The 19,606-nt window shown below is 44.3% G+C and overlaps 1 protein-coding gene across 1 annotated transcript in view; it reads right to left on the bottom strand.

Moving 5' to 3' along the window:
• Positions 1 to 19,606, bottom strand: part of FGD5 (FYVE, RhoGEF and PH domain containing 5) — a 145,906-nt gene that overhangs the window by 12,148 nt on the left and 114,152 nt on the right. The window contains exons 11-14 of the mRNA XM_019536536.1: positions 14,301 to 14,372; positions 12,059 to 12,127; positions 5,578 to 5,661; positions 4,288 to 4,367 (exon numbers count right to left, since the gene is read on the bottom strand). Coding sequence (XP_019392081.1) covers positions 4,288 to 4,367; positions 5,578 to 5,661; positions 12,059 to 12,127; positions 14,301 to 14,372 — 305 coding nt within the window. The remainder of the gene's footprint in view (positions 1 to 4,287; positions 4,368 to 5,577; positions 5,662 to 12,058; positions 12,128 to 14,300; positions 14,373 to 19,606) is intronic.

The following is a 19,606-nucleotide window of genomic DNA, read 5'->3' as shown; positions in this document are numbered from 1 at the left end:
AGCTCTACGCCAGGAATGGCAGAATGAAATGTCTCTTATATCGCATCTGTACTGGCTTCAGATTAAGCAAGAGAAGTGCATTCTGGGGCCAGCTAGTTTCTGCATGGCCTCAGTGCATTCAGCTCAAGGTAAAAAACATTGTCTATTGTTGCTTGTGATCTCTAAAGTTGGATGATTAGATGCATGGGAGCACTGCATGCTGGGGCCAGCTAGTTTCTGCATGGCCTCAGTGCATTCAGCTCAAGGTAAAACATTGACTATTGTTGCTTGTGATCTCTAAAGTTGGCTGATTAGATGAATGGGAGCACTGCATGCTGGCTAATCTGCGGGCTGCAGTTTATGATAAAGAGGAGGATATCTAATTTGCCTGTGGAAAACTGAAGCTACAGTCCTCAATCCTCCTGGCAAGATACTAGTGCAGTCTTTTGATAAGGAAATACTGGCTTCGTCTACATTAAAGAAGGTAGTCTACTGTCCTGTGATTCTCCACACTGACCGCTAGATGTCACCATTGCCCCACACAAAACAGGTGGCCCGTGCATTTTTCTGCCAGTCCAGCTCTCCAGTTTGGCATGAAGGGCTTGACCCGAGAGTCTGCCAGCTCCCAGAACAAAGCAGAATGGCTAATGCTTCTTGTTTTGCAGATACAAAAATCAGTACCCATTCCATTGGTTACCTGGCCTGCCACTGCTCACTTCCTGCTGAGACACTAAATTGTGCACCATCTAGGGTGGGGAGAGTAGTAGCCAGTAGCCACCTGACATAAGTGAATTTGTGTCAGGGCAAGAGGCATTTGTAGGAACCCCTGCAGCATACCCACTGGCAAGCTGGCTTCCCAACTGTAATGACCTGTGATAAGTTCAGTGAGCACCAAACTCCCTTGCAGAGAACCAGTACGTCAGTGGTTCTACGTGGGTTCAAGAGAGGACATGCTGTACTTCCCATCTCACCTGATGCAGGATCCTGGTTACTCTGAGTGTGAATCCCAAAGGGTTCAGCGCATGCTGTCCTCTACGAGTGATGCCAGGTGCTCCCATTAAAGCTAAATGCTCTTCCCACTAGGACTCCCCATAAAATTAGCATTGGCATTAATGCCAGCTGCTTCTCGGCTGCAATTTTTCTCAGGCTGAACTCAGGAAGGACAGCAAACAAGGCCTCTGAGAACAGTTTATCTCTTGTGGTCTTGGGGGTAGGGGGAGGAAGCACAAGTTGTTCAGTGACCCATAGCTTGGAATCCCTATGAGCTCCAAGAGGAAGCCCTCAGCTGTGAAAAATACCAGCCTTTGTGAAGTACTACAGCTCTGCTGGGGCAGTGAAGGCCCACACAGGTATATCACGCATACAGGTGTGCAACATCTGCATGCCAAGGGAATAAGACACTAGATCAATTAATTGCCAAGACCTACATTACTGTTCAGTCCTTACCACTAAGAAAAGCCAACTCCCCTCCCCTCCCCTCCTTCCAGCGTTTATCAGAAATCCAGCTGGTTTGAGCTGGAAACATAACACCTGAGATGCCTCCATTGGCCAGCTAAACAAAGCATCACTAGGCTACAGCCCCAGGCTCCAAAGTGTTAACAGAAGTAGCACCGTCATAACTTGTAACCTCTCTCTTGCCCCCCAAATTTAAACCACTGGAGGATCAAGACCTGGCTTTTTTTAAAAAGCATGGTTGATTTAATGATGTGCAGTAAAGTCATTTTGGCAAGGATGGTTCACTGGGGATGATCTGCCAATAAAAAGCCTAATCTCTAACTGGCCCTTTTCACCTACTCTCCATTCCATTAAACATCTCTAGGCAATAATCACAGTTTGTTATAGCGCAGAAAGTGCAAGGAAAACATGTGGCTGCTGGCTTGCAAGATGAATTATGTCAATTGGCACTGACCTCATCCCAATTAACTCACTCCCTGATTGTGTGAGAGCTCAGAGGATTTTTTTGCTGAAGTTTTGGAGGCTCTGATATACAAACCACAAACTCCTGCGTTGCTGCACAAGGCATCTGACAAAAATTGCTGGGATCTAGCATGGTGTTAAGCTGTCAGTCACCAAGATGGAAGCTTTTTTGTTTGCTTTTACTGTTGAGTATAGCTAATGAGAAATAGGGTTGAATTGTCACTATGCTCTCCTGGGCAGCAGGGAATACCAGTGCAGCATGGACTTTAAGGTGTCTCTGGTACTGATCTCAATATCATGACCGCCTCTGCATCCACCTGATGGGAGTGTCACACAGAGGGACAGCATTCTCAGTTCAATTTTATATGGGCACCGCATGGTTTCCTTTCTGTCTGGAGAGAGAGTTTTAAAATGCAGGTGCAGGGACAGCAGAATGGCTGCGTGCTCAGTACTGTCACCTGCTCCCTGCCATCTGAAGAACCCAGCTGTCTGCCTGGGTCATTTTTAATGGTAGTTATAAGAACTTCAAGTACTTAACACTGCCATTTCTGACCCCGCACTCTCGACTAATCATTGTTTCAATGCATTTCCTGCGTGCTCTGTCCTGGCTGCTTTTGTCAAGTCTTCTGCTCCTCTTGTTTCATATCAGGGCAAAGGTATGAATGGAACAGTCAACATCTGCCTTTTTCTGGGGTTTCTACCCTCCCAGTGGGAACGGAGCCATGGAAAACATGGTGCCTCAGAGGCGCAAGACCTACAATTTCCCAGTGTGCAGGGGAGTGAGCATTCCCTGAGGAGCGTAGACTGTGCTCGCCCTCATGCAGCTGGTTGGCTTTGCCAGCTACATAAAGAAGCACTGAACTAAGGGCTCTGCCTCTTCCCTGCTGCTCCAAGGGTTACGGTACCCTGTAGCCCAGGATGTGCCAGCAAGGCCTTTATTTATGGTTGGTTCCAGCATGAGCAAGACAAGGAGGAGGAGGCTTCTCACACTCGGTCTTTCTCACTGTGGTTAGTCTCAAAATAGCTTTATTATCAAAAGGGCTATCTCAGCTTCAGGCCCTGACACTAAGGGTGGCTGAATACACACAAGTCCTCTTGGGACGACTGGCTCGGCCTTTAAAGAGCTCACAAGCTGGATGCCAGCACAAAGCAAGTAATGGAGGATTTGAATATCAAGGCGGTGCACCTAGTACACTGCAAACCAGTCTTTGTCTTGACACAGTAGCTTCATCTACATTCATGATTCACAGTACAGACCACTGCACCCACACGCGTTTGTTTTTGAATGACATTGGGTGTCTTTCTGGGCACTGCATGGGCATTCAGCACTGATAACTAAAAATCTCTGACTTTTTCTGAATATTTGGCTGCAAAAGGTACTCAGTGGAAGGGCTTTGGCAGGATTCTGAGTACTGGGCACAGACAGCAGATGCTCTTCAAAAGAGAAGGATTTAGATCTGAATAAGTGTGCCAGAGAAAACACCCTCCCAGCCTTTTAGAGATTGGTTGTGTTGTGCACGCTGTGGGGGGACGCCTGCTGCTTCTAGCCATGCTGTAGGTGGAGACTTGACATGGGAACCTTAGTGCTCAGAGCTTTGATAACCTCATCAGCAGGATCAGTTGTCAGCAAGACCACATTATTTTAATAATAAATTATGGCCTGAATCAAATGCAACCTTTCTCATTGTTTCTGATCTGTTAGCATCGAATTCACAAGATGCTTTCTTAGTTAAAGCCCCAATGTCTGCACTGTTTCATTGCTCAGAAATTGACATGCAAACTCTTGCTGCCTCAGCATGTAATCACAGGACAGCGCTCACTCTTCCTGATTGTGATCACTACTAAGTTGGCCTCAACTCATTAGAAAATTCCTTGAAACAAAAAGACCCCATTACATCCTCAGTAAAGTTTAATTTCTGTTCTGTCAATTAAATACTATTAAATCTATTATGTGGAATTGGCTAATTACTATTTTTTGCTAGCCCTCTGGTCACCCTCATGATGGGAGTTGACAAGTGAAGTTATAAAAGGGTGGTAGACAAAGTTGTATTCTCAGTGTGACATGGAAAAAGTTATAAAAGATCAAGGAAGAGGGCGTAGGCTTATTAGAATAGATTTTCTACTCTTCTCTCCCTGTTTAAAATGTTTTCAAGTGCTGAGTTCCAGCCTTTTACTCATTATAAGTGTTGAATTAGTTGTATTTTATGAGCCTTGTATTTAAAATGAATGCCCTCTTTATAATCAGGCACTTGGTCATTATCTCTCACAATGGCATGGACTGAAATGGAGTTTAAAAATAATGGGATTCCAATTAAGTCCAGGGCTGTGGTTGGACTTTCAAGAGATGTGGCTAAAATAAATACCCTCTGTTGTGGCTGGGAGGGACAGTACCTTGCTGACAGAGTGAGACAGTGTTCGGCGTATTCAATCTTCAGGACATTTTGGGCTTTTTCAGTCACTGGGCGGCTGACCTGGAAATAAATTACATGTACACAAAGTGCAGGTGAGCCAAGCTACCATGGTGAATGCATGGCACAGGTTTGGATGCACAGAGATGAATGAAGCCCCCCCCGCTGGAGTGTTAGCCTTCCCTCTGTAGTATTTGCAGGGTTCTCAATGCTAATGAGAACACAAAACTCACCATGCCATGAAAGGGGTGGAATATCAGTAATGCCTATGTTATGATTTTCTCTCCATATTATTGCTAGTTTGAATATAGATGCTGCAATGATGCGGCAAGAGAGAGATAATTTATGTTTGGCCCAGGATAAAGATAGGCGATTTTATTTATATAATATCAGATTTGGATTTAAGGGTGCTTAGGTCTGGAGTCTTGCTACCCCTGACATGTGCTCAGTCTCTGGGCCTTGTTTTTGTGTACCTGTAAAACTTTTTAAACACTTTTGCCCCAGGAAAACATCCTGCTCTACTTTCAACCCCAACATCCTGCCAGCCTAATTAAAAAATCTGCCACCCACTCCTTTAAGTCTCCAATATGCTAGTGTCCCCCTCTGGAATAAAGACACCATAAAGTATATTTAACTAAATCTTCCAGCTTCCAGCCTTTAAAACAAACAACTCTCACTGATCACATTTTTGTCTCTTTATATGAATCCCATAAAACACAGATGCCAAGATATTTCTCATCCTGCATTTGTTCCATTTCCCTGACTTTCATTGTCAGTCCAGGCTGCACTTTGGTATGAAATCAACATGACAACACAGGCTGAAGATGTAAAACCTCCCGAAGAAGGGAATAAAATTAATAAGTGAATTTTTAGAAGTGCCAAGAGTTTCAAACCAGACTGGCAAAAGCTCTGGTGAATATATTGTAGGGACCAACCAGCTGGAGACAAGGAGATGGGAATGGGCTAAATGGGATAATAAATCTTTTCCGTCTCTAGTTTCATGATCCAATAGTATATCTGATTTTGGCTTGCATTATTCATGACTGGCCTGAATAAGGCTGTCACGCTAATTTGCAACCTGCTAGATAATCTTTTATTTGTGTACTTTATATTTTTCCCTTTAAATGCTGCTACAGGCAAGGGAATCCTTAGATAATATGCCCATTTTTCTCTTTTGTCAACAGGAAAAGATAAACTAGCAAAGCACTAGCAAACTGTCTTACAAAACTCAAATGAACTTTAATTCCTGGCTATAGTGTGGACTAAACATTACCCTCATTCCGGACACAGCCAAGGTGTTTTTCAGTCGGTATTTGCCGTCCTTCTGGGGATAAGTGTACAGCAGAACATCATTCATCTATATGAAGAGAAAGACAAAATCAATAATTTGCAATATGTCTTGCAGGCCTGACCATTATTCCTTGGAGGGGGGCAGCCTGGAGCAAGCAATGACTTGATGAACTACATGGATTGCTATGAAAGACAGGCTTGAACCACAAAGTTCAGACCCAAATCTGCATTTCCACAAAGCTGGAGGGGAGGGATGACGTTTGGATTTGAGGTCCTGCACGTTTCTGACTGCTGCCAGTCTCTAGGGAACAGTCTACTCTTTGTTCAAGGAATGTCTCTCTCTTAAGGGAAATGCTACACATATTTTGAAAAGCACAGTGGCACATACACACCTTGGGTAACCCCATTAAAAGCAGCACTACTGGACCACAGCTGTACTCAGGACTGGGAGAAACAGCAGTTGCTGCCACCATAGAGCAGAAGTGAAACATGAGGGATTAAATGGAAGAGGCATGCAGAAAAGCAGGGTAGAAGGCAACAAATGTCGCCATCTCCTGGTTAAGGCTGAAAGCATTAACCTCATTCAGCTGTGAACAACCTTGCACTATTTCCCGAATGAGGCTACAAGTAATCTGCAGTTAGGGCTAGGCCTTGGCACTAAAGACCCTACAGCATCAGACAGCCTTCCAGTCTCAGGGGTCCTTCGGGGAGAAGACAGTTCAGAGTGGAGATAGTTGCCATGATCTTGGGGAGCGTGCCCAAATCCTGACTTGATGCCTATGAGTATGCATGGGCACAGGAGCAACCTACTGAGAGGTAAATGAAGGCAGGGGTTTACAGTGTGCCAGGAGCTCTACAATAGCTGCCCTTGTGTCTGCTTGCACCCTGCAGTAGATGGAAGCTAACTCATACTAGTTTATCTACTCCCAGCAAAGAGGGCTTTGGAGGACTATCCTCAGTAGACTGGTTCCTTGTGCTGCACCAAAGGGCTGAGAAAGCTCTGCTCCATTTTGTGAAAAAAATCCATCCGCTACCTAAAACCTTGTTTTTATGCTCCTTTATGTAATATATTAGTTAATAAAATGGATTCAGACAAAATGGGACACATTAATCTCCACTGGTTTAACAGGTCTAGATGCTAATTCTGCCTCCCTTTTGAAATCACCAGAATGTCGTTGAAACGGGACATCCCAGGGAGTTGAGTCACTACCTGCTCATTTCCTTTGCTGGGCCTTCCCTCTCCTGCTTCCACTTATGCCCTTGCCTCGAAAATGGAAAGTGAAATCCTGTGAATGTTTTCTTAGGAGGTCACTGTTCATCTTACTTGATGAGAGGGAATCGTTTCTAGTGGTTAGGAAAGGTACAGTCGGGTACATGGTAGATCATGGCACAGTCGGGACTCCTGGGGTGAAATCTTGGCCACGCTGAAGCCAAAGGACAAACTTCCATTGGATTCATTGGGGCCAGGCATTCATATTTGGGCTCTCTTCTTGATGCTACCACTAGTTTACTGTTCAATTGTTAGCAAATCCCTTTTCTGATTCCCAGGTTCTTTTCTCTAAAAGCGGGATGCTTTTTGGAACTGGTTGAAATTTTTTCAACAAACAGTAAATTCATTCAGTATTAAGGAAACAAACTGTATTTGGGTGAAATCGGGTTAGCCGTTTTGACTGAAAAATACAGGGAAATAAAACCTTTGAGAACATAAATATATAAACATTCATTTTGATATAGTTTACGTGATTTTTAATAGCACATTTCATTTAAAATGGACCTAAATTGAAAGAAGGGTTAATAACCTGAACACTAAGCAAAATGTTTTGTGCTGGGTCAGAAGAAATATTCCTGGCTGACACAAATTCATTCTTTCTTTTTTCCCCTTCTGAAAAACCCCAAAGAAGTATATTTCAGTTTGACCCAAGCTGCATTCCACCCCCCTATTTTTTAGTTCAGTTGCCAAACCAAAATATCCAACTCGAGTACATGCTTCTCAATTCTGAGGCATAATTCACCAACATTTCTACAGCTCTTTGCATTCCATAAAGTATTATTATTATATTGAAACCGAAACCTTGAAAGAGAAGAAAAGACTCATTTTGCGGTCTCTGTTCTGCACTGGAGTATTTGTTCCTCTAAGTGCGAGACAATAGAATTTCCATACAGCAAGGTGACAAATGGCTTGTCATGGAGTTTTTATGCCATTTACTTATTGCTTCATAAATTACCCTCCATGCTAACATCAATCCAATCGCACCGTGACACATGCCCAGGACTGACCGTACAACAGTTCCCAATTTAACCAGAAACTGTGCATAGCCAATGAGAGGAATTAGTCCCGACCTCCTGGAAGGTTAAGGTGAGAAATCTTGAGCTATATCAAACTGCGCTGAGAAACGACTGGAGTACATTATTGTTTATTGTTTGCTTGATGTTACTGGATGTGTAGATCTAAGCTAGTTTCAGCTGGGACCTGACCTCAGCAGACACTTTAAAAAAAAAAAAAAGACAGATTTGTTTTAGTATTAGCAGCTGAAAATGGCCTGGATTCCCATTTGTGAATTTTTGCATCTGCCTGGAGATTCTGCCAGGGGAGAGAACATGGCCAGAGAGCTAGTTGAACGCAGACCTCAAGTTTTCGAGAGATTACTGGATTAGAAAAAGAAGCAGTTCACACTGCCACATGCTTCAGGGTTATTCCAAACCACAGAAAAAGGCAGTTAATGAAGGGCACTTAAGCAAAGAATATTAGTTCATAAAAGACATCATCAGGGCTTTCCCAGCATGCATAACTATGTCTCTTTGGCCACAAGCCCTGTTGATTTTATATATAAAAATTATTTAAAAAACCCCATCACACTTTGGTTGCTGTTGGTTAATGCAAACACCACCAGCATGCCTGCGGTTATCATGGGAGCCTGGATTAGTATCCCAAGATTTTATTAAACACTAACTATGGTTTTATTTTCTAATTGCCCCATTGAAGTTTTGCTACTACTTCTATTTTATACTGAGGAAAATATGACTCTAATGGCTTTTAGGTCTCCCTTAGTTTTAACTTATTGCAAGCAGATTAGGATACATGTTTCCAAGCTTGACAGGTGGCAGACCTATATATCGAAAGGCCTCTGGGACTGCCCTATCAGCTGCTTTCCGTGTGAGGGTCTGCTCTGAAGAACTGAGCGATGGGTAATGGGACAGTAGTGGTGTTAGCCGGCATTCAGTGGGTGCCCGCCAGCCACGTTTTGATGGCAGCATTGCCCCAGTTGTGCTCTGTGACACCACTGAAGTTGCCTAGCCCCCAGGGTACATATCCCATAACTCCTCTGCACAGCTTCCTGAAGCAGTGGCTTCTAGGAAAGAACGAAAGACATCATGGTGTCCTTTAGGAATCCCAGGGTAACTGTAGTAGAAGATGTCTGGAGAAACTCCTAGAAATCCAAAGGTGTTGACTCCATTTCCAGCATATGAGTGATCACAGACAATTTTTAAATGCCTGGGATTGCTGAACTAAACAGGGAATACCGAGGGTGAAATCAATAGTCCCATCGCACGCCTCTCAGCACACGCAAACCACACGCACCAAGTCCAGGAACACATTTCCTGAGAGGACTAGTCTTCCAAGAACTAACTGAGCAAGGAGAAAGATGGACACTTCTACTCTAATTAGCCCAAGCACATTCCCCTGTCCCTTAGTACTAACATTTTGACACATCATTGCACTGCAGTCTTTCGCCAGAAACTTCTGCCAGATGTTTCATTGTGCTGAAAATTTCAGAGGTTGTTTTTTAGGCCCTTGTGCTGCTCATGTTCAAGTCTATGGTGAAACGCTTATTGCTTTAATAGTGAAGGATTGTGTCTGAAGTTGTGTGCGTGTGTGTGTGCGTGGGGGGGGGGGGTTCCCTTTCCAAATCCAGTTTTTCAGAACCCTGCTATGCTCCAGCCGTTCTGTCTGGAGTGTTAAACAAAATCTCCCAGCCTGATTGCAGCTTCCTCCGCCTCACTTCCAACACAAGCAGCCTTTGTAGAGAAATTCTTGGAAGTGTGAGATAAGAGAGAGTGTCTGAGTCGAAGAGTCCTGCAGTCAGGGGGCAATTAGGGGGCCTGCCAGCTTTACCCGCCTATTCTGTGCTCTCTGCAAAGAGGCTCCAACATCCGTGTAAACAGAGACTGGACTCAGGAAACAGGCGCCCAGCGAAACACACCAAACATCCTGCCAGGAAACACCAGATTCAACAATACCATTGGCCTACACAAGACACCCAGCACCAGCAGCTTTGCAGGACACACATGCACAGCAGAGACCCACTGATATATGCACATGGACACGTGCATCAAATGCCTACATATACACACTACACATATGTCTATATAAATACCCACCGCACATTGTAGACATATGCTGATACACTCAGATGACAAATATACATACAACACAGATATGAATACAAAACACAAAAGCCAACATGACCTGTCAGAGACACATACCATTTTAATTGCATGTTCTAACCACAACCGTTGTGTGGCTTGTTTACTTGGGGACAGAGCCCTTTCTGAAGCTTATCCTTCAGCATGTGCTCTAACACTGGGATTTTGCAAAACCCTCAGCCTTGTCTTAACTTTGATGGGGGCAGTTGGAATAGGCTGCTAATTGCTGGGCTAAGACATGCCATATAATGTGGCATGTGTTAGTGCTGCCGAGTTGGGTAAACTCTCTCTCTGCTAAAGACTCATATCTGGGTGCTGCAGGCCAAGGCAGAAGTGCGTTGGCACAGAAGTATATGGGTGTGCATGTCCTGGATTTAGATAATGGGGTGTTGCCCTGATTGGTTGTTTTGGCAGACTGGCGGGTTCTTAAGACTGGTATAACAGTGGTGCTATATTTCAAGACTGAAATACAGAAGAAGAGATGCACAGTGGTCTTTTTACTAGATAAACAGGGTAAATAGGCTAGTAAACACTACTGTGATTCATGGTGCCATTGCAGACTGCAGTGTTACTGGAAAGAGGAGGAAAATACAAAAATATTTGGAATTTAACATAAGAATCACTCCTCCTTATTCCTGGGCTACAACTGTAGTCTATGAAGTACTCTCCTCTTTTATTCTCTCATCTCTGTTCTCCAGCTCCTGGGGACAGAAAATTGGGTCCCAGTCCCAAAACTGAGCCCAATGATAGATCATTGCTAACAAGTTTCAAACTGTTTCAAGAACTGATCACATACCTCAACAAGAGGGAGAAGAGCGAGTCCAAATCCCCCTATATATTTCCATTGGTTCAGTGAAGATATACTAAGAAAGAACCCAGCTCTATACATCTCTATTTTTAAAAACTGGCCTTTATGTCTAATGTACCAGGTACCTCACATGTCTTCATACGAATCTGGCCACACCTTGCATTTCAACTAGGAAGAGGAACAAGCTGCCATTGTTGTATATTCAGTATGTCTATTTAACACTGTGAACTGGTTCCTGCAACATTCTCAGATGCCAAAGAGATTATTATTATTTCAACCCCTGCAGTTAACGTCTGGATTTGAGCAGCTGAACCTTCCCTGAAATCTGAAAGTGTTCCTTAACTGGAAATCACTACCATAGAGCCTCTCACAACACATTCATATTCATTGCAGTGCATCATTCATCTAAGCAGTCCTCCTTGCCTCTGCAACTTTTGAACACACATTTCCTAGTGGTTTTTTTTTTTTTAATTTAGTTCACCTCACCTTTTACTCAAGTTTTAAATGACCTTCCTTTCCAAGTCTATTATTTAAACTAGAATTTCTCTCTGGTTTCTGCTTCTCCTGTTTTGCCTCATAGTTCATCCATAATAGTAATGTTTGTGACATCAAACATGAACATAATCAGGGAACTTCTCTTAAGACCTGCAAGGTCACTAGAAAATACCGCATTCCGGGTATTTTTCTCAATTATTTTAAATTAAATTCTGCAAAGATTGTGTTGTAATAATAATTCATATTTCTGCACTTTTTTTCCCTACTGAGGAACTCAAAGAACTTACTTCCCCTCAGCATTACATCCCCTCAAAGGCAGGTAGGTATCATTCTCCTCCAAGTCCAAAGAATGAGGTACAGAAGCTGAAGTGTCTTGCCCTCATTTACAAATAAGCTAGTTATAAAGTGGAGAGTAGAACTCAGGGGTCTAGACTCCCTCATCCCTTCTGTAAGTATGAGTGACTAGACAATACTGTCTAATGCCGAAGTAATAAAAATCTCAAATACTAAAAAAAATAAAAGACATTAATTTATCTCAACCATAAGACTTAAATTAGAAATTAGGGGCACTTGTACACTTGTATGGGGCAACATCTCACTTGTTTGTGCAAGTCAACACACTCCACCTTCAGAGCTACTGGATGACCCAGCAGGCCCATTGCTCTGCCCAGCGATAGAGCCGGGGCAGCCCTCTGCAAGTTATGAAAAAGGCAACAAGACGATAAAATATCCTTACCAAGAACAAATGCCGTGGGTGCCTGTTCTTCCCGGACACTTTCATCAGCGTTCCTTCTTTAACAAACTCCTGAAGGAAGGAACAGGAACATCAGTAACATCCCTGCGAATATTAATCACCCTTCAAAATGAAGGGTTGTGTTACATGACTTCGCTATAAGGAGATTTGAACCTGTGTGTCACTATGAGCCCATAGGTTTATGAGATGATAAGTTGAGGTAGTATTTGGAACAGCCGATTTCATTGTGGCTTTTTATTGTGCCAGTGCTATGTGCTGAAATTAGAATGCAATTTGTGAGGGGCAGGACAGTTTCAAGCTTGATAAGCTTTCCCACCATGGGCTGCATAGGTGACTGGTAGGGGGAGGACAAGGGGTGGGGACACGTGCCCCCTGACAGGGCCATCCCCCGCCAGTGACGCCACCAACTCTTCTGCAGGTGCTTGCCAGCCCTTTCCCCGCCACTAACGCCATGGTGGCTTCTATGGGTGCTTGCCAGCCCCATCCCTGCTGCCGATGCCACCATTGGGTTCTGCAGGTGCTCGCCAGCCCCGTCCCCACTGCCACTGCTGCCACCTGCTTCTATGGGTGCCCCCCCAGACTCAGGAGGCACCAGTCGCCCATGATGAACTGTGTTTATACAAGTGGCTCTCAACCTTTTTAGACTCAATGCACCTGTCAGAAAATGCCAGCTTGCAGTTTTCTCTTGTTTTTTGCCTATAGAAGAATAATACAGCAATTCTTCAGTTGCAAAGAACTCAGAAAAGCTATAACAGGTCAGAATGTTTTAACACTATGGATTCCTGTTTGAAATCTCTGAGTTTATCTTGTGAATTATGCTTATACACCTAACAGTGCTAACAGTGTGGCACTCTGTGGCACCTTAGAAAGGCTCTAAAGGGACCTCAGACTGCCACGGCACCCTGGTTAAGAATCACTGGTTTATACAGAGGTGACATTTGTAGATAGCTGGGCCAACACTCAACAGACTTCCATTAAATGACATTCATCTTCTAAAACACCCTGCAACAATGAGTATGGAAAAACAAAAACCAAGAGAAAATAGACTGCAAGAGTCCTCAAATCATAGCATCTCCACATGTAGCATATACATTAAGATATTACCTAATCAGAGATGGTGACAATCCCAGAATGGTAGAGACAAAGCAGGCTGGAGCTGCAGTGGTGAGGTCATGAGATAAGTCAGGATAGTAGTGGTGTGAATATCTTGAGGGTTACACAATAGTTGTATTTAAGATACAGTGGGAGCGTCTACATGAGATGCTGACTGTGCAGTAGCCTGATACTACTGCACAGTAGTGTCGCGTGGCAAAAAAACATGATGTGCCACTACTGTACAGTAGTATTAAGCTACTGCGCGATAGCATCACAAAAAAGAGATATTTGCCAGCACTACTGCACAGTAACTTGGGTTATTATGCATGTATTTAGTACTTGTAGAAGGATGCTTTCAAGGGTGCTACGACAAGTACTAAATAAATGCACAGAAACGACTGTGCAGTAGCGTCTCATGTAGATATGCCCAGTGAGACTGAAGGGAGCTATAAAGCTATAGGGCTCATGTAAGAAACATTGTGGAGCAGAAGGATACAAAGGAGCTAACCTGTATGGGCTTGAAAATGAGGAAAAACAGCTTGAATTGATGTCAGAAGCAAAGCAGAGCTGGAGAAGGGATTTTAATGCGTGAGATCTGTGTCTGTATTTGTACATGCGTGTGTGATATAAACACACACACAAATGATATAGTACACAAAAATACCTCTAGGGAATGATGAGAATAATTATGCTGAACAATCACTTTCCTTCACGTAAGGCTTCTCCCCCAGCCAAGTAAAACTCCAGTCCAGAGCATCCCCGCCCCCCAGCCAACAGTTTGGACCTGCCAACATTCAAAGTGTTAAACAAGGATATCTAAAGAGAAAAATAGCGACTCTGCTCAAGTAGACGGTGCAGGCCAAACTCTGGGGGTAGCCAGCATGGAAACCAATCTTTACTTCGATTACAAACAGGGGCAGCCTCTGCCCCTCTTAATGAGCAGGACTTGGCGTGTCCATCTGAGCACTGGCTGAGTGACAGCTTTTTACACAAACCAGGACTTTGACTCTTATCAGAGGGGCCCAGTCGACAACACCTGTAGACACCAGGGCTGAAATCTCACACTCCCCAGGCAGACAGAAAGAAAGCTGGTTGAAAACAATGTTCTTATCAGAGCTGCAGCACTCACCCTTCCTGGCTGGAGGAGGTTGCTCTGCCCCCTGACACTGTGCTCAATGTGTACCAGCTTCTGCAAGTTTTCCTGAGAGACAGAAAAAGAAAGTCGAGGAGGCTGAATGGTGATTGTTCTTTATACACGCAGACATCCCCACCCCACCAGTCCTCTAAGAGATAACATTGACATTCAGCAGGTGGGTATCAAATGTAGATGAGGAGAGTTGTGTCTGATGGGATTTTAGGTCTAGAAAAACCTGCTACAGCCTAACAATTTTGTGGAGTCTTATCTGGCTGCTTCCCCACTGAAGCCCACAGCACTTCCCTTTACCACTTCCCTTCAGGAAAGCCATCCTGAGTCCCCACCTATTTCTTATATATTAGGCTCAGTTGTAACTTCCTCCCTCCATGAAATGGGAAGCTGGAAGATGGAGGCAACATCCACCAGCCCCTCCTAACTGCAGTTGCTCAAGCTCCATGCATTGCTGTGCTTGCCTGGGTCACCAGGGTAATTGAGAATATGTCTTTTGAGTTTTTTTAATGCTTTACAACCATTGCTGGGATTATCTGGGGTTTTACATTCAGTATTAATGGATTTGCACCAGGGGGTCTTAAGAGGTTAATGACCAGACACTTAATGAAGCCAGATCTCCCTTTCAAATGCTCTGCAAAGATCATGGAGCTCATTGCCAAAGGCTGATACTATTAATTGCTTACCTGACCTGAGCAACACAGAAACAATCAATGAGCATTACACACAGTGCACAAATTTAGCCCTCAGCATGGTGTTTAAAATTAATCTAACCTAGCCTAGACTCCCATGAGAAAGCGTATCAGATGGCACATATATGGGGTGGAGAAAGGGATGTCAGTTCATTTACAACATTGGTAAAGAGCCTTTTAATATTTTTGGCTTCCTTCCTCTGGTCTGAGGTGGTGCCCTGCCCAGCCCTGTTTCATTTGGCTGGCAGCTGGTGCTGTTGGCTCAGATAGCAGGGGAGCTGGATGACAGGTGCAGAGGATTCAGTAGCATTTCATCTGGCTAGTACCACAACACAAGGTTGAGAGTGGCTGCCCAGAAGCAGTGACGAGACATCACTGGGATGCGTGCAGGTCAGGGACCTAAAAATTAGGACTTTCCTCCCCAAGGTTGTTGCTTTGAGCAAAAGTCTCAGTTATGTGTCCAAATAACCTGTAGACGAGATCATCCTTATGCTGAAATTTTGTGGAGTCTTATCTGGCTGATAAGACAGAAAACACTGAAAACACCCAATTGTCTAACAACTCCTTTCTCAGTTTTTTGCCATAGGTTGCTTTTCCTAATCTCTTTTGATTGGCTTTGTGCTATCTCTAGGTGCAGTCTGACTCAGTGGGGTTGCATGAGTATAAACGAATCTCTCTTGTTCTTTACATTTCTCTACAGTGACTCTCCAATGCATTTTAGATTTTGTTAATTACTGAGGAGGAAGAGCTGAGTTGAAGTGGGGGCTCTCCAGCCTAGGCAGAATTGGAGAGAGGCATTCATTACACATCCTGCAGTCTAGTCTTTCAGGTTCATCAAAGTGTCCTGAAAATATTTTGGGCTGGGGCAATGTCATCATTAGGACTGGATAAGAAACAAGGGCCCAATGTTACAGCAGTATGTAACTGACTGGTGATGTATTTTCCAGACTTCCAGAGCTAGGGTCCTCTTTTCACCTACAGAGCAGGCAGTGCACACTTCTTAAGCACTGCTTTCTCAGATTGACTCAGCTCTGTTCGTTAGTGGACTCTCTATGAGTGAAAGAGGTGTTCAGCTTCCACGGTCCATTTAGTTTTTAACTTCTCTCTCGGAAGTACTAGCAAAGGTGCCAGTTATAATATTGATCATTATGATGTGGACACACATTCCCAAGGAAATGGACTGAAGAGTACCAAACTCATTTATCATGGGAGGCTGAACAGCTATCAGATCTGAATGCCTTTTTGCCCTAACTGTGTCAGGATGCAAACCGCATCTGGAGGTGAAAGATTTTGTTGTTCATTACCAGCCTCCCAAATCATCTTGTATGACCTTCTCCAAAAATGCTAATCATTCTCCTTAGTCCAAGTGAAGGTGCAGGAGTTACAAGCAGCTCCACCCAATTAGTATTGCAGACATAGAAAGTCTGAAATCTGTACCTGGCTAGTTTAGATCTGAACTACTGCTTCCATAAGGCAATGAGGTTATTATCATTTCATCTATGCAGGTGACCAAGTTCCCTGAGGAATTCACTAGTTGTTAATGGCGGCTATGATTTATAACTCATAGCATTTCAGGGCCTGTAACATATTGTAGAGGTTAAAAGGTAATACAGACTTTTCTGAGTTCAAAGTGGTGAACTCCTCTTAGAGGTATAGATGTCTCTAATGCTATGTGGTGGTGACTTACTACGTGCTTCCTGTTTGCCCATCAGTAAAATAGGAACGATATTTGCCTACCGTGAATGAATGTTCAGGGTATTGGATGAATACTAATTAATATTACACAAGTGCTAATGAATGTATTATACTATATTTGTCATTTAAAATATATTAGAATATATTATTATGGATTATTATAGTAGAACAGTACATTAATACTGATATTTGTAAAGCACCTTACAAGTCCTATATAATAGTTGTTAGGGAAAAGGTGCTAAACTATTGTTATGAAGCAAACAGCTATTGCGGTACTCCTTGGGGTTCTATAGGAAACACAGGCTGTAGCTCCTGTCAGATTTGGGAGTGTAGCTTATGAATAAGTAGCAGCTTGACTCTCTCTGCTATTTTCAAGCCTAAATATTGGCCAAGGAATTCATCCAGGTGCCAGGTTATTAATGTCTGGACTGACTCTGAGCCTATTCTGTAATTAGTGTCAGCTGTGAGCAGCTCAGCATTGAAAAGCAGTGACCAAGAGAAGAACGGAGGAGTGTAGACAGACATGTGTGCATGGGCTAGTCTAGCAGGAATGAAGCTCCCAACTGCCAAGGGTGTTGAAATTAGCTTCTCATGAAACTTGTCTCTACACAAAAACAATTTACCCCGGTGGGGAAGGAGGAAGTTTTGGTTAATCTTTCCCAAGCCGTTTGTTTCAAAAGAGCTGGGGGCCATAAAATGCAGATTTGCTCTGCTTATATGTTCAAACTAAGTGCATGCATCAAGGTGGAATCTTGGATGAAATGGTCCCAAACCAGACACTTGAGTACTGGTCGTTGCACAGTCTATCACTTCTGCAAACCCCAAAAGATTTCCAAACACTTTAAAAAATGAAGCCCACTGCTATGTCCAATGGTGAAGGGAAGTGGAGGAAATAAAGAGCCAGTTGCATAGAAGCACAGTCCAACACATTAAAATCTGTACTTGTATTTATGAAAGAGTTTGCCTTTCTCATGCTAGCTTTGACCGAGAAAATCTCAATAAGGTTGCTTTTGTAAAAGCCTTCCCTCCATCAGTCCTGGCACAGGGAAAGTCATGGAGGAGGTTACTCTCGTTGTTAGGTAATTTCCCAAGAAACCACGGTGCACTTGGTACTGCACCATCACTCAGTACTTGCTTTAGGAAGTACTCCATGACGGCACACAGTTGTTTTTAGCAGCTACATCGCCATAGTGAAGTGCTATAGTGAGGTAGCTTGTTGCTTCACTGACATAGCGTTGGCGCCAAAATTTGTGCCCACCAACGCTACGTTGCCATAGCGATGAGCTATGTTGCCATAGTGTTTTGGTACAGTGATGCAGAATCACGTGTAGACGCGCCCAAAGAGGATAATACCCTGATCTGGATTTCACTGAAAATGGGTCTCACAGTTGACACCTGACCCCAGAATATGCCAGGCAAAGTGATGTCATATTAGAGGCACAGTTTGGGATCCAGGAATGCAGGAGGCCTGCCTGACTGCAGGCTAAGACTGCAATGAGACTGTTTTGCTCTGGTGTATTTGAAGAGAGGAAAATTCAGTTCTGACTCCTGTTCAGAGCTCAACTCACTCAAAGACGGGCAATTTGGAGCTGGGGGTTTACGGTTAGGCTGATCAACAGAATCACGTCCTGGATCTCACTTTGACATGACGCTTTAAGGGATGGTAAAATAGGCTACTGTGCATTAAAACACATGGTCTCTGGTAGGGTTATCATATTTCCATTTTCAAAAAAGAGGACACCTGTTGGGGTGGTGGTGGGGGGGTAGTATGATTGTAGGGGGGCAGTGATATGCCCACATCCTGCACCTTACCCCCAAGCCACAGCCCCTCCCAGCTCTACTGCTGCCCCTCACTCCTGACCCATAGTACCACGCCGGTGCCCTGTATTCCTGACCTGCAGCTCCTTGGTACTGCCTGAATCCCATGTTCCTGACCCACAGATCCCACCTTCCCTTGTGCCTCTCACTCCCCCCCAGCCCTGCCAGTGCCCCTCATTGCTGACCCGCAGTCCTATGCTCCCTCCAGTCCTGCAGCATCTCCCAGCTGCCCTACCCCGGTGAGCAAGGGCACCAGCCCCAGTGCCGCCAGCCAGACCACACAGCTCCCTGCTGCCCCCCTGCTGGCTTCCCCCACTGGAGGGGCAGGTGCCTCCCCTGGCTTGCTGCAGCCCCAGTATCTGGACAGCTTCCCCCAGTGCTGGCAGGCAGTGCCCCTCGCCATAGCGATCCCCTCTGCACACCCTACCATACACACAGCCCCCTGGACAGTCCTCAAGTCCTGGCCTTCCAGCTCCCAACCCCCCAGAGACTTACCTGCATGCAGCTGCCAGGGCTGCTCCCACCACCCTGCCTGGCTGCATGCTGGCCACATCGATGTGCATGCAGAGATGCATGTGATGCCCCCTGCCTCTAATCGCCTTCCCCCCACTTCCTCCAGCCCCAAGCAGCTCTTTGCTAGGGCAAGCTGGGAAGTGCTGGGGAAAACTTCAGTGCAGAGTACAGCAAAATTCTGGACATTTGTTGATATTTTTTAAAACTACCTGGAATGAGATGGGAGGACCCAAAAAGAGGACAGGTCTGGGAAAACCTGGGCGTATGGTAATCCTAGTCTCCGGGGACTGCAGCACTAAACGATGGACTGCTAACTTAACTTCGGTCTTTTATATCCCTGGGACTGATCTGGAAGGAACCAGCAGAGTGAGAGCTCAATATCTGTATAGTTGAGCTGCAAACTTTGAGTCTCCCAAAATGAAAGCACTAACCATTTATTACTTATTTACACGTCAGGCATCAGAATAATACTCATATAATTATGTCCAAATCTGCTATTTTATTTATAATTTGCACTGCCTTTAAACATGCATCACAACAGATTGCAATCCAGGGATAAAGCAGAAGCATCAG

The sequence above is a fragment of the Crocodylus porosus genome, unplaced genomic scaffold (assembly GCF_001723895.1).
Source record: "Crocodylus porosus isolate Cpor-Errol unplaced genomic scaffold, CroPor_comp1, whole genome shotgun sequence".
NCBI classification, from domain to species: domain Eukaryota; kingdom Metazoa; phylum Chordata; order Crocodylia; family Crocodylidae; genus Crocodylus; species Crocodylus porosus.
Note: the sequence above shows the minus strand (reverse complement) of the source record. Positions and strands in the feature narration are given on the sequence as shown.